This window comes from Plutella xylostella, chromosome 12 (assembly GCF_932276165.1).
Source record: "Plutella xylostella chromosome 12, ilPluXylo3.1, whole genome shotgun sequence".
NCBI lineage: Eukaryota > Metazoa > Arthropoda > Insecta > Lepidoptera > Plutellidae > Plutella > Plutella xylostella.
Genome location: NC_063992.1, coordinates 6,547,597 through 6,572,238, shown reverse-complemented (window position 1 = coordinate 6,572,238; position 24,642 = coordinate 6,547,597). Strand labels below are relative to the sequence as shown.

General features: G+C 37.3%; 1 protein-coding gene across 1 annotated transcript in view; it reads right to left on the bottom strand.

Annotated features, from left to right (window-relative positions):
* The window catches only part of LOC105383288, a 57,916-nt gene that overhangs the window by 31,427 nt on the left and 1,847 nt on the right, over positions 1-24,642 (bottom strand). The window contains exon 2 of the mRNA XM_048624573.1: positions 18,405-18,602. Within this exon, the coding sequence (XP_048480530.1) occupies positions 18,405-18,480 (76 nt within the window). The 5' untranslated portion in view covers positions 18,481-18,602. The remainder of the gene's footprint in view (positions 1-18,404; positions 18,603-24,642) is intronic.

The window sequence follows — 24,642 nt, the reverse complement described above, 5'->3', positions numbered from 1 at the left end:
TTCAACTTTGTTACTGAATTTGATAGTTAATAAGGATGGATAATATTGGTTTAATATTCAAATTCGGCGGGATCCCAAGTATGTTATGCTAAACAATTTTTTTGCTTATGTTATGTTAGACCATAATTAACAATGATGACTTTTTTTGATATGGCATCCCGGTATTTACAGGCAAAGCTTTCATTGTATATGAATCATAAAATATACTTCTACGCTTTAAAAAAATAGGTACGCATGCAGCAAGAAAGGTAACATGTAATATCACAATTATGAGTAAATACACTCAAATAGCTGATCTCAATGAGACTGGCCGCCGTGATCGTAATTAGGCCTGGAGAATAATATTATTATTATGCTTGTTGGTAAATAATGAGATTTGCAGCTTTACACTCAAATAGCGAGGTCCTGCAATAAATCAGTTCGGAAGTTAAATAGAACCCATAATATAAATGATTGCGGAGCCTAGCTACAAGGGTACAGAAGATCTGCTACACTTAAGATAATCGTACGTGAGCTGTGTTAGTAGTGAAAGGCTGGAAAAAATCGTCCAGCACTGGGGGGTTATCCTTCTTCAAGGAATATCTTATCTAAGTAAAGTAAAAGAGGAGTTGAGTCGCCTATCGTTAATTTTGCTCCTAGTTTATAAGTATTTTTTTGTATGTTTTACTATTTTTGGTGATCAATAAATTTATATTCTATTCTATCGTTTTATATATCTCCAGTGCACGGCTATATAAAATATATATTTTAAAAACCTACTATCACTAGTTAGTTAGTTAGTTTAGGTACCTATTACTTTCTATACGTTTTGAATGAAGTCTTCTGAGAGTATTTATAGTTCGTGATGCAGACGAGGGTTAAACCTACTTCCAAGGTTAGGCTTTGAGGTTAACAACTAGCAGACGTGCCCAGTGAGCTAGGTTCACTCGAAAGCTACCCGGCTCAAATATATAATTTATTAATTACAATAGTTAGACTTACTTAATTTTCATAACAAACGAAATACGAGAGACTTTAATTAAACTATCAATGTCTTCTCATTCACTTTAAAAATCGTTCGATTCATAAAAAGTTGACTTTAGTAAAATTTCATTGAAAAGGTAAAACTTTCCAAGTTAACAAATTGAAGTTCAGAGCGATAATGATCTTGATGGGCATATATTGTCGAGCGGACCCCAGTGCAATCCATCACGGTATTATACCGCTCACAGGTATGGAGTTTTCCGGGAAAAATAAAAATATATAAGGACGACGACGACTGAAATGAAATTGAATAGAGTAAAATGTTTCAGAGCAGTGTGTAATACTGACGACCGGGACAGCTATGCAGAAAGTTCTGGGTTCGATTATTCCAGAGGGGGTAGGTATTTGTTTTAAGACATATATTTTGTATTCGGGCCTGTGTTATGTGATATCTCCAACCCGCCTGCCAAGCGTGTTGATTACGGCAATAGCCCTTGGTAAAGGCGCATGTCCTGTAGCGTTTTTTAAGGTGTGATATAGGATTGGAGGATTGCTCTAGCTTGACAAAAACTAAACGCACGAAAGCTATCATGGATTTGGTTTAGGGCAGTAAGTTCGTAAGATCGTAAGCTGGGGCCCCTTCCAAGGTGCACCATGCTGTATCTACACAACTACACACACACACACACACACACACACCAATAAAACAGTATGCAACAACTTAATCTGAAATTTACAGCATACAGTAAACAACTATACGGGTACACATACACGTTAAACACTATTGTTTATGTGATATATTGCCACATAACGTGCGTGCTCCCATTCTCTCATACTGCAAATCCCCATATCATTTCCGAGGAAAATGCTACCGTAATCTGAAGGTTGATTCGGCACAGCGCCTTTTTGAATGAAGGAATAATTTACAATTTAAGTTTGGGACTGTTTTTGCCACAGGAATAATAATAATTCAACATAGGTAATAATAACATAATGTCAATTGTAAGCTATGTTATATATATATCGTTTTACCCTTTAACCTTTACATAAATCAATGGAAATTCGCGGTTTCGTCGCAGGATTCCGAAGAGTTCCAGAATAGGGATGTAGCTGTGTAATGAAGACTGGCATTGGAGCCATTTATACCCAAATCTTCATAGAGCTGCGATGTGGGACTTTGTGTGACCTTTAAAGGTAGTCCTATTAATTAAACGTTAGCTTAGAAACGTGAGATTGGATAAAGATTGCGAACGTGGCAGACATGAAATGAGCAAAAACTACCACAAATGTCAGTCTATAAGGCGGCCCATAGGTATCTAAATAATACATATGTATATGAGGTAGTAAGTACCTATACAAGGTAAAAAAACACTTTTAAACTATATAGCAAAAGTCGCTTTGTAGCAACTTTTCATACCTACAGTTTTATACGTTATCCACGAATCTGAAATTCTGAAATTGGATACGATAAGTGCGGTGAGCCATAGTGACAGCACGCCAGTATGCCTCCATTCAAAAGCGGAATCGAGGCCTTCGGGGTTGCTCTCGTTTACTTACAAAAAAAAAAGATCGGGAGCTGTCATACGACTACAATTGGTGCGTTAAATGCCGAGTCCGCGTTGGGCTACGGTTAAATGCAACGAGATAGTCGCGGTCAGCGTGGCAGCACTCCGAAACTTATTCTTCCTAAGCAAGAGTGACCCCCCTTGATTCAATACATTTTCTTTGTTCGTCTTCGCCAGTTCATATTTCACGGCAGCACTCATAAAGCCATACCTGTAGGAATATGTTATACGCATACATTATGTATGAGTTTTGGTATTGAGCCATTTAAAAAACTTTATTAAATTCATGGAAACAATGGAAATAAACGAATTCAATTAACCTTTGCGAATATATGTACATACAATTTAGGTTTTTATAAAATATGTAAAGTGAGTTTAATAGTTTTCGTGAATTGTTTTCAACAAATTACGAATACAGCACGTAACATAACTTTAGAACTTTTATTATTAGGTTTATTTTATATCATGAAAACGCTTTTTAAGTAGGTACCGATTTAGTACCAACTCAACTTTTCATAAAACTCGGAGACTTTAACTTAATTTTGACATAAAAAGTCTCTAATTTGGTTCCCGTTGTTCAATGTTGCAGCACCTAATATCAATTGCACGTTCAAAAACCACACCCATTAGTGGGTTTGCACCTACTTTAGCCGGCAGTCGGCGCGGCGCGGCGCTAGGCGGGGCGCGTACACCGTCACGTTAGGGTTACCTGAAAACTGTGCTACTATCGACAGTTTTAGTTTTAATAATACACTCACAGCAACAATAATACACTCACAGCAACAATAATACACTCACGGGCAATGAAAATGCTCCACAGAGAGTTCCAATGAGAAAATCACCAAATTAATCCTAAATGCAAAAGGATAGCTTAATGAGGCCTTCTGCGACATTGATATGCTTAACTTTTTAACAGAGAATCTATAACTAATTAAAAACGGTAATATTTTGTTCAAATTTTAAATTAAGTGTTTGAAAAAATGGGGTAGCTTAGTGTCCGCATTTTGTAAGTGAACGTTTTTTTTTGCCCGTGAGTGTAGAATCGATATTATTAAATTTTTCAATTGAGTAAATCTACCATGAACTTAATTCCCGCCCAATCACATACAGACAATCTTAGCGCTGCATGTCATATAAACTTACTTAGTTTTACAAAACTTTACGTTCTTTGTGTAACTGACTATAAGTCCCCACCCCAGTGATATGAGAACACTCACCACAAGAAAGTAGATGGGGGCCATTACTGCAGCCAACCTGAGTAATGGAGAATCGTTACCGAGTTGTATCTCAGCCGGCTCACGTCTCCATCTAACTCTAAAAAAATCACTCACTCACGGTACCTAATTTGTTTTTCTCAACGGAATGAAAGCAAAAAAGGCTGGAAATTCTCTTCTCTGAATGTGATAGGCAGAGATGGGCTTGAAATGCATCTCTGACGAAATCAGAACATTAATTGTCACAATACAATTTGCTGTAGATATAAGAACGTAAAGCCAATTTTATTTTCATTTTTATTGCATTATTAACACTTAAGTACCAAATTTTTCGCTAAGTTCTGTTCTCCTGACCAGTTTCAAGTTTGACGTTAAACGTTCCGCGGTGAATTTACTTTTAAATAAAAGTTAGCTCGAATTTCAAGTGTAAACTTACACACACGAAGCTTTCTGTTCATGTATTGCGATCACGTACACACATACGTATCTTGATGGAAACTTACCTCACTACCATATACAAATGTGCTGAGTACCTGATACCTCTGTGTGACTGCACAGGACCCAAAGTGCAGCATGTCCCGAAAATAGATAAGAAATACGCTCCACATTTTTCTTTGCTAGTAACAAGGAAATAGCACTAATAAAACTATCAATAACCAGAATCCAAAGGAAAGTCCAATTACTTACAAAACTGAGTTACATTAGAACATTAGATCTTCGTATCATTTATCACGAGTCACCCGCTCGTGGTCGAAACAACCGAATTAAACTAAAACAAGCGACACTAAATACCGCTGCATGACAAATGACACGATGACTACATTTTGTCAGTAACTAATGTGCGGCTCCGGGGCCGCGGGGGCGCGGGGGCGGCGGCGGGGGCGGGGGGCGGGGGCGTCGGACAGACCTGACCCGACACCCGCTAACTATTCCTTTTATTTCCGTTCGAACTTCCCAGAACTAGAAGCTGCTGGTAAAAATAAATTATCACCCTGTGAAGCACTGGCTGCATCCAGGAGGGCTAATTCATTAATTCACTTAGTAAATCTTTAAAATAATAATTTGGCCGCGGTCAAGACCGTCGCTGCCTGGCGTACCTCACCCAAAGGTTATCCTATTTGTAGTTTCATAAAAAAAATCTCATAGGTTAAATTTAAGTGTTTGCTATCCATGAGTTAACCAATTACTTATTTCTGCTGAACAATTTCATTTATCTGCTTACTAAATATGAATACGAGTATTATGATAACTTTAAAAGAAAAACTATAAGTATCTGTAGTATATATATATTCCTATGGTTAAGTAGCAGTACTTAGTTTTTACTGAAATGAGTCATGGAGCCGCTCCGGCGCGGATTTCAACGTAGAGCTTTAATATTTTATTCGAGATAACGGAATGCTTCTTGTTTTATGGAATGGAGGTAGTTAGAATGCTTAAAGTGCGCCTGATATTGTGGGGGTGACTGTAAGGAGACGTCAAATGGCTGCGAGCGCGACTGTTTACTATGTATACTTAATACTTATCTGGAGTAACTCCCGTTCCAGTACCGCATTTGATACATAAGCTACACAGCAACCATTCGTACAAGAAGTTACTTCTTATTCGCGTTTAAAAATGTATAAATGTCAATCGATGTATTTTAATAATTTTGTGGCGGCTTTTGTCCTGTATATGGGCTGGAATACTGACGAATATAAAGAAAATTCAATCGAATAAAATTTATGCACCCTTGTATACTGACGACTCAAATTGTGATGTTATCAAATAAAATAGCTCTGTAAAGGGCGCGCAACATAAGTCTCTAGGTCGAGCCTAGGAGTCTAGGTATCCTGAGTACAGTCCTGTGTTGTTCTCGCGGTGTCGGATAAAGGCTGACAGAGCTCACGCCTGCCGACTGCGGTTTAACTTTAAATGTGTTTTTTTGTTCACAGTCAGAAGTTCGTTTTAGGATGTGCTTATACTCTGTGTCTGAGTTAGGTAAGTTGGTAAGTCAATGAATTACAGTTCCATTTCAGTAAGTATATTTAAATTTATATAAGTTTCAGGCAAGCTAACCCTACGAAAAAGGGGCACTTACACACGTAATTTAATTTTAATGAACGTATAAGTAGTAGTAAAATAAGAAGACACGATTTATTATATCGATAATTACAATTTTTTTGGTAAAATATCTCTACCTTCGGGATTTGCTGGGTGTACGTTTTAAAGACGATTCTGAAGTCACTTTAGTCAGTTTTAGTTTTATCCTTATTTTCCACCGATGTATTTGTGATGCGCATTCCAGATACCTACCGACACAGGTATATTGGAAATTTATTTAGTAGGATCTACTAAGCTGTAAGTAAGTATACGTCTGTGGTTCTGACACGTGAGATGACACCCCGGAGGGTCGTAAAGTCGTAGCTGGTGGGACAAGCGACCCTTGACCCGTTTGGGCCGCGTCCCGCGCCGAGATGCAAATGTCTCCACTCACATCGCGTATGCACTCTCTATTAACATACGGGTCAAGTATGTAGCATTATACTAAAAAGGTAGCAGTTTACATGCTTCATTGTGTAATGTATTGGTAACTGTCTTTCGATATTCGCTGTGAGAGAGTGAGTGTGAGATTCGCGTAAAAATACGACGCGAAACACGAATTGTGTTTCGCGTCGTCTAAAATCCTGCTCCAAAACAAACCCTTTGCAAGGTCTATGAATAATTGAATATGGGGGTTAATATTAAATATTAGGAAAAATAAAAACTTTTGCAAGGTGTATTGGTCATTGGCTGGGTCCATTTCCCGTAATAATGTCTGAAATAGATTGGAGTAGAATAGATAATAATTTAATATATTTGAACGTAGAATTCATAACCCCTTAAATATCCTCAAATAAAAACTTTCAAGTAACCTACCTACTTCAGTCCCTAAAGGTTTATTTGGCCCTCGTCCATGGCTTTCATTGCAGAGTTGTAAGGAGTAATCTTCATACTGAAGTTGGTCATTTGACTGTAGAAGTCCACTTGTTGCCTCCGGGCACGGCTTGTGAACGCTCCCTAGAGCTATGCCGTCATCCTACAGGGTTGGTAAATAAGCAGTTTTTCAAATAGCGTTTCTTGGGAAGACTGGCCACATGATGCACACCCTGTGTATGTATAGATAATGCAAACCCTGTGTATAGTGTTCTCCTTAATATACTTCTTACCTAGGAGGCTTATCTGTATGCGTATACTGTGTTGTTTGTTTAAATAGATTTCAAGACTGGGAGGACTGTTCCTCTACATTATATTTTTGTGCGTATGAATCGTGATTCGTGTGCGGTCTCGTATTTCAAATATTCACTTACATAGATGATAATTTACTCATTGGTAAAGAATTTTAAGAGGTAATGAAGTAGTTAGTTATGTTGTAAAATTATTTGTAGCGATGGAAGATTGCCTTAATTAGACGTTATGATTAGGCACTGCAAGTTTTAGATTAAATAGACTAAATAAATAGTACACCACCACAAAGGAATGCCTTTGAAATGGACAATTGAAGAGCCCTTATTGTGCCAGATTTCGTATAAATAAAACAGAAAAAAGCAGCCTTTGCAGTCAAAATCGGCGAGAGGACAGGCGTTGGAGTCACTCGACCCACTTCGTGTGTCGGCTCGCTCGGACTCTCTCGGATGCAAATACTCCTCTGTGTTGTGTACCTAATACCGACTCCAATTTAGAGGAACGTTCGCTCTACAACGTCGGACCGACTTACCTATGCATTTTATTTAAGAAAATATTCTTACCTTCGACGGGACTTGGGAATCTACAGAGTGAAAAATTTAAGAACGGTTTACCTTTGTTATTTTTGTACAAGTCCTCGATTATTAAAGACCATTGCTTCCACCCTTTAAAGCCCAATTTAAATGTTCTATTTACCTAATATAGCTCCAGAAGGCTGCATATTTATAAAGGCTACACGTAACGCTGACCTATTTCGCTTTTCGTACGTTTGTGCAAATTCCACGTAAATGTATAAAGCGCTGGTCATGGATAAATAAGTTCTGCGTCTTCAGAGAATACTGCTGAAAGATACTTGAATTTAGAAGATTGCAATTTAAAATAATCGAACCTACTTATGAAATTATAAGAAACCCTGATAATGATCATAGGTGTGAGTTAATTATTTGTGATTGACTCAATCTTTTTTATTGCTTACACGTCATAAGCTTACCCTCTTTTCTGAAAAACTACCTAATATAATCAAACCAAAAGCTATCTTAATTATTACAACAAAAAAACTGATATCAATAGACAAAGAAATGAAATGGCCATTTACTTCGTAATTTACAGGATCACGTGAAAAAACATATAATTATATAATGGCCGGATCACGTGAAAATAATTACATTTCAGCTCTTGAAAACTTCCAAGACAGGATCATCGAGTGGGCGTCGAGCGGCACTTGACCAGATTGGAGCGTCCTTTCCGTTCGTCCCTTCACTAAATCACCTGCTCCCGCCGCGCCACCTCTTAATATTGCATAAGACCCTGGTACTACAAAGCCATCGATGGAAAAGCTGGGAAGGTATCGATTAGAGTAGCAGCTACCTCTAGGGACCCGTCAGCCTAGATAGCGCACCTGCTTCTACAACTTACAGAGTGGGAATAGGCACACCTACCCTATTTATGCGGCCTTGGTAGTTCACGTAATTACCTAATTGGGTAGGTAGGAAAATTGCCTAGTTAGGCAGGTTTAATCTGTAACGCATATAGGTAATTGTTGACAAATCTGGACATTGTTTTGAATCAAATCCACTAAAGGTAAGGAAACACTGACCTCAAACTCAACTCTTGTTATATTCGTATTTTTATTTTTTAAGGAATCAATAAGGAAAGTGCATCAGTCCTGTAGCCAGGTAAGTAGTGTGTTTCAACAGTTATATTTATCAGCAGCGCTTGCAGTAAGCCGTTGAGTTTATCACAGATGTACCGGCTCAGTAATACACTACACAGAGTTATTTATTCACGAGCATCTGGCCTCAGCCACGGAATGGAGTGACGCACTCCCGTATACGACGACTCCAGTTTTTGTAATGAACTTTTTCTATAGCGGAATTTTCTTTGGGAAAACTTATGAATAGAGCGCAACTTTTTTGGCGCCAACTAGTCGTTATTTGAAAGAAGCGAAAGACAACTACAACAAAGAGCCATCCGTACCTACTTCTAGCTACGTCTAAAGTTATCTAATATGGTTATATATATGGTTAAAATGCCGTAATTAGAAAATACTCATGTATAACTAGGTTACTATAGAACATACAACTGCCCAAAACTCAAAAAGGCAACTGAAATTCAATGGGTAAGTGTAGTTAAGTGTTTGAAGAGGGAACCCCCTCCTCCCCTCCGCTTCTTCACTTCAGCAGCTACCACGGGATGGCTAACGAGTTTGTAATAATTATGAGGACATTTGTGGGATGATTGTAATAACTTATAAGTGAACAAAAGAACTGCGGGCTGACGATGATGATGGCAAGAATGTACAATACATATAATCAATATTCGAATGTTTCCTCCGATAACCCAAATTTTATTAAAACTGCCGTTTTCCCATCTAACAGTAACAAACAATCCGTCGACACTTACAAACTTTCGCATAATATTTATAGGATCGACAATAGCGTAAGCATAGGTATATTATAATTTTATTTATGAATGAACAACACTAGCAGCTGATATAATTTCCCTTAATGAACGGGAACAACATTGAAAATAAGTTGATCACGCGTTGTGTTGCTCGATTGCATATTCGATTCTCTCGACTCTTCACCCCCGACCCCCGGCCCCCGGCCCCCGCCCCCTGGCCCCCGGGCCTCAGCCAACGGCATTCAAGAGCTCGTAAAGGAGCTCGTGAATTTATTAAAATGACTTTTTAATCCCTAAGAAAGAATTTGTAATAGCCAGGTCGTGCGGTGGAACTACCGACCAGCCGCGTCCAACACACAAAATGGGTCAATAATATGTATAAGGCGGGCTTATTGTCAAAAAGCAATTTCTTCTAGCCAAACTTCGATTCGTGGAGAACTCTTGTATACTCATAGGTAGGTATTAAGTTATTTGCTTCACCTTAGCTAGCTCCATATTAAAGTTGTGTTTTGTGGTCCGTTTTAGTACCCGAGGACGGTTTATTTACATGTCCAATAAAACAACAAATACCTACTTAACTATAATTTAGATACCATAATCGATTATCGTAAAACGTGTATCGAGTAGTATCGACAAAGGTGAGGCTGGGGGCACTCTACGAAAAATTAAGCTGCTGTGCGAGCCACGACTCTATCTCGCTGCAATAAAATTACCGATTTCACAACAGTGCTCTTTCGTTCGTATTTCGTGAGTATAGAGTGGCCCCTTGAGGTTGACAGCGTTTTCCGATCGACACCGCGTCACGCCACGCGGACACGCGATGTGTGGATCATTGTCTTGGAAAATTTGTTTACGTAAATTATATTTATAACTAAGTTTGGCCGTAGAGCGAAGCCATGAGGGCTTTGTGTGTGCTTTGCGTTAGTGCTGCGTCGATTGAGCGATGATGCTCCGTGACGATTTTTAATTATGCGCTACATAATATAAAAATCTGATCGACATCAACTTAGATTAACAATATACGAACATGATGGTCACATCGAAACGAAAACAAAGCAAAAAATCTTTTCGCATTTCGTTTACTGACCGTTACAAACCGTTTGTTGAACCTAACGATAACCATTATACCAATGAATAAGGTCTCAAATCTACTAACTGAACTGATAAAAAAATCGGGTTAACTGGTAAAAATTAGGTGTTATTGGTCAAGACGTTTCTTTTGCAATGACATATCTTGTTCATATAGGTATTTTTAATCTAAGGACATCAATGGCATCTCACTTGATGCATCGGGTCGGCCGTCCGTCACTCACGCACTCATATAACATATAAGTAACCCTCGTGTGGCACGCACCGCTCTTACCGCAGAAATTCACCAAATTTTTTCAAGATGAAGTAGTAATTATCTTTATTGAGGGCACAAAAACATATACATTATTAACATAAATATAAAAAATAAACCTACCCATAAACAAAAAGGAAATATCTACCTATCTATTTTATTTCCTGGTCTCTAATAGTGTAAAACAGCCAAGTGAAGCGTATCATGTAACATAGAACGATGTTAGAGTTCTAGCCAGGAAATATCGATATTGTTTCTCTATTTCCTGAAACACTATACTGTAGGACACCTCGATACATCAATTATTACATTGTAGTTGAATTTTCTATGTTTAGTAGCAAGAATCTCCTATTTTGGGTTTGTTATAGACAGATACACAGGCAAACACATTAAACTTATATCTCCAACAACAATTGAGTTTGTATAAAAATTTATTAATCATGGTCCCTCGATTACTTTCAAATTTGTCAAATTTCAGTTTTAGAAAAGAAAAACAAATGACTGCTCATAGAAAAGTTACGCCCAAAACGGGTCAGTGGCCGCAGAAATGTTATCACAAAACATAATTCTACTCGTATTGCTTGAATGAATACTGTAGAACACTATAACAGAGATGAAAAAAATAACGCTTCCCGCCGTGTTCTCAGACAATGTGAATTTGCATGTCCCGAGCAGCTGGGGAAATACAAGAAAAATCTTACTACGGAATAGACTTATACCTAGGTAAGTATTGTGTACAGTCAGCGTCATAATATCGATGTACATTGTAACTCAGACCTACTAAAAGAGCATTTTATCTAACCAATAACATTTTAAAAAGCATTCAAATTCCTTGATGTGATATTTTGGCAAGGTATAAAAGCGCAGGCAGTTTTTTTCTATAAGGGAATGTTTTTCTTAGTAAACTAAAAATATTCCAGAAGCGACCGAAAATCGACATGGTTACAAAATAACTTTAATAATGTTCCGTTCATAATAGGAAGAAAACTGTATAAACATGGAGCTCTATTAGCGAAGCAAACAACTGAACGGCAATTTCATTAAACGTGACCTCGCGATCGTATCTCGATTAAGGTGTTGCTGTTGACATCTTGCCGAACCAAACACTTACAACTTGGAAAATTTACCCAACAAACGTTAAAGTAATTTGTACTATAGCTACTAATCGCAGAGCTTTTTATTGTAAGGCATAAAGACATGTAAAAGCTGTTTACAGTGGAAAATTTTGAAACTGTATATGAAATTTCGAAATCGTTTTTCGCAATTGTTTTCGCTCCCTCTATTTCTGTCTTAATGTAGATTGCAGAGCGAACGAATATGAACGTGGATTTGCATATTTAAGCCGAAGTGCCGAGCATCTTCATCGTTAAAATCCCATGAAAGTCCGCAACAGCCCGGCCCTCGCAGAACAAAGACTGAAGTTTAAATACTTTCGGAGGCTCTTATTCCTTCTCTTTATTCATTCACGCCTTTTATTCAAAGGTTTTGTCCCGAATATCATTGTCAAGTTGCTCTTGAAGCATCCAAAAAACGCCCGGTTTTTATGCGAATATCTTCAGACAGGTGGGAGAAAAAGATGAAAAAAAAAATGTTCTCACTGAAAAATACGTTTTAGTAAAAAATACCACGAGGGTAAGTATTATGATTTACTTCAGACATTAGTATGAACAAGTAATAAACATAATATGGTAAGAAATAAGTACCCTACCTATACAAACATATATAGACAAGGACACCCCTATATTTTAAACTCAGTGAATAACTTTTCTTTGCGTGTCCACTGTCCAACTGCCTACGAACAATCGTCAGCTATATCGCGAACACGGTAGAGGCGGCAGTGAGACCTTGTGAACCTCGCTCGCCCGTCGAGACGACATCTGCTGTAAATCTCCCATCCGCCAGATCCCTAACTGTATATCCAACGATTTTATCACGACTGAGTACATGCTGTATCTCTTTATGTGTCCCTTAGGACTTAGTCAAAGGCGACACAGTACTTTTTACGATCTAGACGGCACTTAAAATCAAAAGAATGGAATAGACTGTGGAACATTACTAGAATACATACGTTTGATTTATTATTTGACTACACGAAAGTTTCCTCCATTTCCACAATGCCGCAGCCGCAGTGGCTAGGTTCTGAACTGTACTAAGTTATGATTGGACAGGACGGTTACCCCGTGGGAGCCAGATTTTATATACGTTAGCAGCAGCTGTCGGGAAGTATTTTCTCTAATTCAGATAACGAGGTAGTAGGTGAGTACCTATAATAATATGTAATGTGATGTAGTCAGCGTTTATTCCTGTAACATAATTAATTGAAATATTTAATTTGCCGTGGTCATTCATATTCAACACGGACAATGTTTGATAATAAATTATGCGTGAAAATGTTTGTATTAATTAATAAATTATTCAAAAGAATATCTAAATACTTAAATGAGTTTTTTGTCTAACCACTAAAACCACATCTAGCAACTAAAAGTAGAGCAGAGATTACTGCAATGATATAACTAAAAGTACATATAAAAAGAAAAATTTAGATCACCATTTTACGGTCTCAAAGAAACTTTATAATCTTACTTAATTATTACTTCAGCTGCTAAAATAAATCTGCAGCGCGAAAGTTTAGAAAGTGTTAGCTTCCAGCGGCTAGCTTGATATTAACTCGCTCAAAAAGAAAATTTAATAGCCGCGCCGCTAATAACGTTAACTTCAGAATAATTTAATGCACGTTTCCCTCACTCGTTAGACTCCTTCACAACGAATATTATTTTTATACGACGGAAACGCCACTCTCTATTACTGAAAAACATTGTCAAATAGATATGGTTATGGTAGGTACTTAATATGTTCATTTTTATGATAGATAAGCTGGAATATCTAGTACAGGGTGTTTTTACCGTGAATTTTAAGTTGTAAGCCAAAAGAGGGTGCAGTCAGCGCTCGTCATTCTTCACAAATTTTGCAGTACCACTTTTGAAATTTTGCGAAAAAAATATTGCTTCTGCTTCGGTATGTTTGTTCGTAGGAATTATTATTTTGCGACTTTTCAAATTCGTATTACCTACACCTTTTCAGCTTATTATAGGTACTTTTGTATATATGCAACACCCTTTTTAAGTATATACGTGTTGTTACCACTCTATTTAGCCTATAAATACTTGGTACAAACAGTGCCGGTATGGTATGCCACAATATGCCACCTGTTATGTATGAAGGAAGTCGTTTGCATGTGCAGGGTAGCGTACTCTCCATAAAAAAATACAACGGCTTTTTCATGCATTTATTATTTATAAAGCTGTTTTTGTCGGCGCCACAAATGGTTGGCAAATAATCTAAGTTTATATGGGTTTCATAATGTTTTTCTTGCATATAGAAATACATTTAAAATGTGGAGCTATATGCGGTTAATTGTTAAACATGACTGGGGTATAAATACCGACATGGAGTCACAATAACATTACGACTCCATCGCGTGCGGGGCTATTGTCGCAACCTCTAATAGCACTCTACAGCAGCTGATTTGTACGAAATTCGACCGCCGCTGCCTTCATTGTAAACCTGTAATTAGGCTGTGTGTCCCGCTATTTATGTTACCTTGAATTTCTAGTTGATAGTGTTAGTAAGTAGATACCTAATATGTTATTTTGGGTAAATCGATTTGGAGTCACAATATTGTTGACTAGGTATTGTTAATTAATTCCTCATGATTTTATTAGTTAACTTGAAATTTATTTCAAGGGGATCATAGTACCTATTAGTAACTGATGCAATGAGTATGTGTGAATATCTACGCCATGGATACAGGGAGCGCAAAATACGTATTCTTATCAAATCTACAAGAAAATCTTTTTGTACTTAGGTACTTACTTATTTTCTTGGGAACTTACTTAGTTTTATTTGTGTTTTTACTCAGCTGTATCAGTGATACAGGGCGATCGGTTCTGTTCGTTTGTCCGCCGTGATTGGCCTCACTACTGTCGCGCTACGTGAGCAAAATGATCAAACTGCATGCCACCGACCAACCCACAGCTTTATTATGAAGATGAATAAAAAGCGACTGTATCAGTCAACCGGAGATGTTTAAAGAAGACTTTTTGAAATATTGCAGCACTTTATCAATTGTTTTAGGTAAGAGGGTGATTTTGCGAAATAGATAGACTCTACTCCGGCAATCATTTATACTGTTCATAAGTAGGTATTTAAGTTAAGGAACGTAGTTAAAAACCGTCATATTTCAGCGGGAATCCAGGGATACCTATAGAGATATTCAACTTCACAACTATATCCTTTTAAAAATAAGAAAACTATATTTAGTTTAAATAATTATCTGATACATATTTTTAAACATAAGTACTAAAATATCTTGTGTCTGGTTCTATAAACAGACAAAGACAAAGGTTTATATACATATGTACCTACTTCTATTATACTCATATACATAAACAGAAAATGAATTTCAAATCGTTCTTCATTAATGCAGAAATAATTCCCGAACTTGGCGGTGCGTGACGATTGCATTTACATGTTGACACGTAAATTTCGTCCTTGTTTCCTGAAAACGAAAGATCAAACGATATTTGTACTGAAATAGCTATTTTAACCTGACGAGTTAACGTGTAGGTACTGGTTAGACCGTATATTTCTTTAGACAATTTAATCTGTAACAGTAATAATTTATGACCTAGTTCGGAGACGATTACTCTTTACTTGTTTGTCAGTCTTTGGTTTCTTACTTAGGTTCTCGACCTTTTAATTTATTAGAAAATTAATTTGTTGCTATAGTTAGCGTTTGACGTTGACATTGACGTTGGACTAGGCCTAAAACCCTTCCTTCATTGGAAGGAGACCCGTGCCCCAGCAGTGGGGACGGAATGGGTCGTGATGAAGTTAGCGTTTGATAATTATCCACCAATCATACATATTCATTGGTCCACGTGCAATGCACAATTGCACAGCACTGCTGGGAATGTATCATGTATTTCTTATCATCGCAGAATAGCTTCATAACACAACTCTGGTATCTATCCACGCTTAAACCTGTCACCAATTCACAGCATAGATCGTAACTATTCGTAACACAATGATTTTCCGTCATCCCGGTTGGAATGCCAGCGCTAATGACCGGTGTGCCGCGGGAGAGCAATTCCCTGTGAGCGGCGAACAAAGCTGTAGGACACATGGCATTAGCTCTGCTCTTTCACCTCACAATCATCCGAAAGTTCACTGTGAAACTAATGACTTTAGATAGATAGAATACTCTTTATTTGTACTTACTTACAGCAAAAAAATAATAATAAAATTAACAAGTTGTAAATTAATTAGGGTACAAAAGACAGTCTTATCACTTAAAGCGATCTCTGCCAGACAACCTTTGAATGGAACATTTGAATTGTATTGCAGTGTATTCTGAGTGTTTATGTTAAAAGGAGTATGGTTTTAAGTATTTACTCTTAATGGGGAATTTCTTCTACTATAGGTACTTTCTACTCCTTCTTGCTTCTTTCTAAAAGACTTTTGTGTGTGTACTTTGTGCAATAAACTTTACTTTCGTTATTGTGCACTTGGGACTTTAATTGCTTATCCTGCCTACACACACCACTATATTCATGGCTGAATTATACGTGGCACAGAATCAGAATTATAGTCACAGTTATGTATTCCTGAATTTATGTGGCCGACAAACGATTTTTATCGAAGAATCATGGATAGATCAATATCAGGGACATTTAATTGTATTTATTATTCACGAATTCGTTACTTATGTAGCTTTCAAATGTCAATTCTGGATCTTCAGACGAAAATAACAAATGAGAATCACCGAGTGTTTAAAAATAAATCTGTAATGTTTGGGCTTATAAATAATGTATGTGATGATTTCATTTCCAATTACGAGGAGGTTGTAGGTTGATACCGGGAAGCATCGGAACGCCCACGTCAATTTGTGAAGGAACGTCTTGTTTAAAAAATAAAGGCCAATTAGTGTATGGCTGAGCTATTTGTAAGCGTAATATTGCTAGCTGAACTAGAATTTTTAGAACTTTCCTGTCGTATATGTACGTACAATTGAGATATGTCAGTCGAGGTATCTTTGGTGAACGTGTATAGATTTTTTAAGTGAAATATGAGACTAAAACGATTTCTATTGAAGAAGTAATGACATTCACATTGCGACTATATAGATCCGTAAAAATTAAAGTACAAATACGGCTGTTTCACAAACACATCGTAGCATTTTTGGAATACTTTCCTACACACATACTACCTTCTCGAAGCAGGTGGTATAATAAAATAACCTTATTGATTAGACTGATATTTCGGTGAACATCCGCTTCCGGTGCACCCCCGCCCCCCGCACCCCGCTGCACCCCCCGCGCACTCCGGCGACGGCGGCGTTCGGTAATTTGGACAAAATGAGGCGCGCAGCTAATCGAGGCCGTCTACCCCGATAGTTTGTTCCAAACAAACTTTAATATCGGCTCTCTGTGCCGTAAGCAATACCGTTGAAAGTGAAGAACAAAGGAAAATTAGAAATCGCAGCCATGAATGCTACGGCGCATTATAGTGGGTTTGGGTGCAGTGAGGAAACTGCCCATGTATTCTTCTGAATAATCCATATTATAAGCCTTCATGCTTAAGCCTACAGGCAAAAGTCTTCATTTGTTGCGTCCTGCTGCATACATACAACATAAGTACATAAAAATATAAAATAAGAATAAACAAACACACTTCTGCAATAATAAATAATCTCAGAATGCTTATAATTTCTGTAATTTTAATTAATTACTTGGGCTTTCTCAAAATTATTACGCATAAAAGAGGAATTTTGCCACCATGTTAACAATAATGCGCTTTGTCACGCAACATTCACAGTTTATTATAATTTAATGGGCCATATGATATTGCCTTTTGGCTATAGCTATTTCTTCCAGTGCTGAAACCGTAAAGTTTGATATCCTGCTTATGTTCCTATTTGTTTTTGTTAAGGTACGCTCGAAAACGCGTCTTGCTTTCTCATTTCAACTCTAAGCCATCGTAAGCCGTCCCGACCAACAGCTGGAAGCTTACGCCTCGTAAGTAGATTGCTTGACTAAAAATTCAGGAATTTACCTACAACGTGTGGTTCAAGGTTATATTTTTCACAACAAGTTACGTAGGCTACATAAGCTAGCCTTGCTTAAGTTGTACAATCATAGGCAGTACAGCGCTGCTATACTTTAACTCCAGTATCATTGATTTTAGTATTTGTTGATTTTTAGTAATAACACAGTGGAAAGTAACTTATTTATCAATATGTAGGTACGGCGCGCGGTGTTCTACGCCTAAAAGTATACAGGCGGAGTTTTTAAAATAGCGATCTCAAGCTCACATGCTGCTCAAGCACATCCACATAAACACCACTGCTACACATATCACACACAACACGGATTTATAACAGATGTAGCTGGTCCCTCCATCATCAGGGATCGCTATTTTAAAAACTCCGCCTGTATACTTTTAGGCGCAGGCCACCGTACTTCATTTATAAACTAAACTCTGTTTCAACAAATTCACAAAGAAATAAAGCAGGCCAGTGGCGATCTTGTCAGTTTCATACTTTTTCACTTTTACCGAACCTGCCCTGATAAAAATTCCGGGAAAAATAACCGTCTTGCAAAGTACTTGTATTGTATTTATATTTAAGCCCACAATTTGTTCATTTAGAAGACTTACCAGCAATGGCCCTGCCAAGGAGCAGCGTGCTGAACAGAATGGACAGGAGGCGTCCCCTCGCCGCGCGCGACCCCATCTCGAGCTGCGGTCATCAACTGACACGCATCACTCGCGATCTCGCACTATGTACGCCACACTTGCACTATGCACTGCCGGCGACTGGAGCTAGTCTGCAGGGGTGTCTGTCGGATGGACCATCTGGAATGAAATAAAAGGTTATGTAATGGATGCGTACATGGAGTAGTGGAAGTGGCACCCCAAAAGGGAGTAACTCAGACCATAATTGTTTTTGTATGACTTATGACCCTCTAGTCACCCCCTTCGGTTTTCTAATGCTGTCTTTATACCGTATTATTCATGAGCAAATTCATACATTGATAGACTTACAAAAATTATCGTGTACCTAAGCACACCTACTTATGATCGATTCTAAACTTATTTATGTAACGTAATTTTAACAACATAAATATCGGGCTTAGAAATTGTTTGACACGTCAATTTGCCTAATAAAGATAAGTGATCGTTTGTGTTAAAACACGTAATCGCGCTATTGTAAAAGCGGTTGGTAAAGATAGAATCATAACGCCGTGTTTTGCATACTAAACCACTGTGTACAAACTCTACAAAATAGGATGTAACAGCCAAAACGTAATTACGTTTAAAACCTAGGGGGATACTTGGAACAAGTTAGAAAACTAACAAGATTGGAAATAAAGTTTCCTTATCTTTTTAGTTTTGGATAAGTCAGATGGAATTCTTGAGGATGTACCTAAACCTATATTATGGTTTTTATTATTTTTAGAAGTGTCGTCGACGAAATGAATCATGGAAACTGACATGACGTATGGTCACAGCACATATTATTATGACCGTAACGTAAAAATAGTCTACTGCAACTTCATATCTTCTGTCGCCCATTTGCACCTTAAACCTGAACTAAGCGATTTCAGGCGGGTAAAGGTTTCCACAAATAATGATGTTCCACTTGGTGACCGCCCCCGAGGCTCCAGCGCGGGGCTCCACGCGGCTGTAAAAAGTTTTCCTCTTCGGTCGTAAAGCTCACACAGTCGGTCGCACTCCACGTCTCAGAGAAACCGCAAAGACGGGCCCAGAAACATAAGTTATTTAATTAAATTGATCAATATTATTTATGTTATATTTTTTCAGGTAAGTAGGTAGGTCATCTTATACATAAAGTAATTTATAAAGGCACCTTTAAAATGCTCTAAAATGTTCCTTTTGTGTGTACGTTCTTTGAGTATGACTGGCAACTGCCAACTATTTTCTGTTGAAAAAAATACAGGTGTTTTTTTTCTTTTAGAATGTAATTAAATGCTCCTGCAACATGCAACACCTCCTGCCTGGCATTGCGCCAATGAATTACATTAAGCTCTTGTGTACGGTTAAAGATACGAATATGGATTGTATTTAATATATTACGTTTAACTGAAAATATTTAAAAGCTTTAGGATGCACCTGCAACATGACTATGTGCGCTGTATGTACATGTATAGTATACCTACATAAAGATACACATAGCTAAGCATAAGTTGTAGCTACCTCAGTCAGTAAGGCCGGGGTCTCCTATTTACGCCGTAGTTCGCGTCCAGCGTCACGCCGTAGGCCGCGTCACAATGCTCACTATAGAAATGTACTGATGCGGTCTCCCTCACACGCCGACGTTGGCGCGTAGATGTAGTGAGAATCGTGACGCGGCCTACGGCGGTGACACTTGACGCGACCTACGGAGTAAATAGGAGACCCCGGCCTAATAAATCGGCATCCAACATATTCGGTAGTTTCATTCCACTATGACAGTCGGTCACCGATTTTATGTAGGAGCAAAATTTAACGTACAAATAATTGTGTGTCCTACAAAAAGTCGGTCAAAAATATCAGCCCGATTATCTGCCCTACAAAAAGTCGGTCGGGTGCGGGCAACCTTATTGTTTTCTACAAATCTATTTTTAATCAATAATCATAGGTAGGTACAATCTTAGTTGAATTTATAGACACCAGATACACATGGAGAGATAAATACATTTTATATTTACCAACATATTCTAACCAGATACGGAATCACTGTAATGACGGTAGTTGTGGAAGCTCTAATTAGACTGTAGACACTACCTCTAATTACACAGTTTGCAGTAATTCCACGCAGCTCGGGTGGTGAACTGGTGACGACAGCAATAATACATTATCGTCGCCGAACTTTTTGACTAATTGCTTTTTAGTGTTGTTAAAAGTAATAACTACCTGCAGAATTTGAGATTTTATTCAATTTGTTTTCTGTTATGTTGACATTTCACTGAAAAGTTGTGCCTGTTTTCACGACTAACGAATAGTGTAATATTATGTTTGACATTATTTTATAAGTATTATGAGTCAATAGGTGTAACAAAAATACGAATATATATTTTACGACAAAATATCAAAGAAAAAATGTACAGAAAACACCGCTGAAATAATTGCGGTGGTATAATTGTATCCTCATATTCGGTTTAGAAAAGAAATAGATATCCAAGTATCCAATATCCAGTGATTCGTTGTTATCTTTCTATTAATATCGAAACGTGCTTTCTTTTCTGAAAATAGAAAGACACGTGTTGTATGAAGCTGCATTCACTATAACGGAATGGTGTTCAAGTAAGTGCATTTTCGCATTCGAACTATATTCACTGGCTGCCACACTTTTTATACGTCCAACTTGTTTCCGTTTTTATTTCCAAATGTCTGTCCGTTGGAATAGCAGACTTCGAATAGACTGACCACTGAACTGAAAGTGTTAAGCAAGTTAACTGCAAAGCAAAAGCCAACTCCATTCACAGTATTATAATTATAAGTTGTAGACACAAGACATTACTTTTTTACACAAAATAAAAATATTTGTGATTATATTTCATAATATAGAATAGATATTAACAATTGTGATTGGTGAACTTTTACATTTTAACAAGACTATTTGCATAGTGAGCTGTGTGTGTTTTTTATCAAGTAAATATAACGCCAGGCCTGGCAAGAAGAACTCTTCTCGGAAGACGGAGCGGCCATTGACCACGTGTACAGGTTGGTGAATTGTTCGTACTTATACTGATAGCTATCTCAAAAAAAAAACGGGAGCACATTTTTTTTACACATTACAGTTACATTTCAGCTTTTTGGAACGGTTAAGTGCTAAATCCTTTATGCCGAAATGTTGGTTTATGCGATAATATAAATCATCTTCTGGATGCAAGTCACGAAGCTCTATGGCTATAGGCAGACGTCATAGTACTTTTGTATTTAAAGCAGATTATACTTACATATACCACCAGCAAGGAATAATATTAAATTAAGTAAATAGAAATTAACTTTTCAATTTTGAATTAATTCCATATTACGAGTTGTGAGTTGTGACCTTATCGTTTTAACTGTTCTAAATTTGAATGAACCGGCAAAATGTTTTATTGCCAACATTGATTGATCCTTTACAATTGGAAGTATAAAATTCGGGTCCTAACTCGGATTGCCGCCTGACGTTGACCTTGTGTCATAAAATTTACCATCGGTCATGAAATTTTTGACTGTAAAAACCGGGTATTATAATTATTGTTAATTATTTTTTTCCGTTTATAAGGGGCAATTTGTATTTGGATGGAAATAATCTAACAGTACTATATGATAGTTTATTTTCTTAAACTGAGAACAGTAAATAAAAATACCTATTATGTTATGTTGAATAGCGAATAGTTGGTTAGGCGTAGCGCTTTCGGCTTTTAAATCAATGCGTGCGAAATATTAATCTCGACACGAAGATGACGTGGGCAATTTCAATTTATCTCCGTCTAGTATGGGCGATACAGCGTTCCCGTAACTCTTAGTTTACGAGGCTCTTGGAGTCTCGCCGTAATGCGCCACGTACAGACACGCGGACAACAAACGACACATTATTACAAACCATAAAGGACAGGGACAAAATGATTCAACGTTAAATCGGCTCGGCAATAAAAGGGCAGGTGGGAAAATTGCGGCGGTTCTTCAGGTTTTATGAGAATAACCCACCGCTGAATTTAAACATTATTTGGGTACTGAAGTAAAGAAACGCACTGAAGTGGTAACTATGTTTTGTAAACGAAAGTTAAATTGGACTATAGGTCCAAAAATCTACTAAACTTACTTAAGTGCTTAAATAAAATTTTAGGTTCTACCTTTTTTGGCATAAGATTTATTTGCCTAATCTCGTATTGCATAGTAACGTTTGGTCAAAGTCTCGTTACGCCGAAAATCGTATGGCATAAATCTCGTTTAGTAAAAAGTTATTTCGCATAACATTGTTTAGCCTAATAATGGTATGGCCAAATCTTGAATAGCCTAATAATGCTATGGCATAGGTTTATACAAAGTAATAATATTCGTTTGGCTTTAACTTTGACGGAGCGTCTCCCTACATAGCGCAAACTGGTGCCTTGTATTGTTTCCGCTGTTTGTAAAACGCTCCGCTTTGGTTTTGATGAACATGTGGCTAACACGCTCCTCCTCGCTTTGCTCGTCGTCGCACCTATTTATAGGTTTCGATCTCATGGGGTTTGTAATAATTATATTGGTCGTTAACTTTCGATTTTTTGATCATACAATATCGTGATTTTCGGGATGTATGAGAAAAATACCACAATTTGTACATTTACTACATACTTAGTATATTATTTATTAAGATAACATTAGGAGAAACAAGATTATACATAGGTATAGACGAACATAAATTTGAGCAAACGAAACTTAGGTGTTTAAAGATTGTGCCTAAAGAGTTTTAGACGAAACGAGCCTTATGCCACATAAGTCTTGGCAAAGTGATGGTTCGGCCAAAAAAGTTTAGACCATACGAGTTATGCGAAATAAGTTTTGGTCAATAAAGATTATGCAAGATGAGCGGAACCCAAAATTTTATATGCACTTTTATTGTTCGCTAGTTTGCTACACACCTACAAAATTCCTCAAGTACCAAGATAAAGACTTGTTTCATTCATACCTAACTACATAACATATTTTGGGAATGCTATAACTTATCCCTTAGTTCACAGTATCTTCCTTTGTATTCTTTAATTACTTGTACGAATATACATATAACTGAAACGCCTGCGATGGAAAAAATCTTTTTCCTAAATATTTCTTCCGTCTAAGACTCTAAGCTGTCCCGTAACTTCTTCTTCTTCTTCTTGGCGTCCTATGACCCCCCGTGGGACAAAGGGCAGACACAACGTCCCGTAATTATTGGTTACAAATCTTGTAAGAGGATAGAATTAAAGTGGTTTTTGCTTAAAAGTCTAGCCACTTAAAATTCTACACAATTACCCAAATGAATGCATACTTTTTTAAACTAGGTACTTGTACAAAAACCATACTTTATGTATTAACTACTAACACAAAAAAATATTCGCTGAAGCACTGAGAGGATAAACTAACATAACTTTTATACTTCAGCGAAATGTGCATCCTCACGACAGTTTTAAGTTTTATATTTTCGGGTTGACTTTATGTTTATAGCTCCCATTGTGGTGTTAAAATATCTAGATGACCTACGGTGCATATTTCGCAAGCATTTACAAGGAGAATGCACAGTAAACTTGTACACAGCAGAGTCATTAGTACAGTTTACAAATAATTTGTACGATAGTAATAACTTCTAACATGTCGATAATTATAAAAGAGATCCACAAAACAAAACCTGAATTTTTACACTTTGACACATTTTTATAGTCCAAACTAGACAACAAAAATATTTCATGTTCCGTTTAATAAATTACCTGGTCCCATAATCGGATTTCACTGGTTTCTTATTGCTTGGCTTGGAGCATTATACCTCTACTTAATGGAAAACGGGGAAACAAAACTTTCATAATTCCAGTTCTCTGCGCTCTCCAGATGGTTTATACCTATAAAACTTGAGCAATATTTATAAAGTTTCATTTCTGATTGTGCTGAGCTTGGTTTTTTGAGTTTTTTTTTATCCAACTCATAATTCTTACCTTCCGTATAAAATTGAAAACTGATGTTGGGTTTTTAAATAGTGACGTTTTACTAAAAAAAAAAGCAAGAAAAAAAGATAAACAAACAAGATTTTCTAAAAAAATTTGTGTTGAGCAGATTGGTCTATAAAACAGAGCTCCATTTCCGACGCTCCAGCCCTCGTGGCCGCTATAAGATATGCATACATTTTATTCCCTTGTCCCATAAGGTGCAAAAACTTGAGAAATCGTGA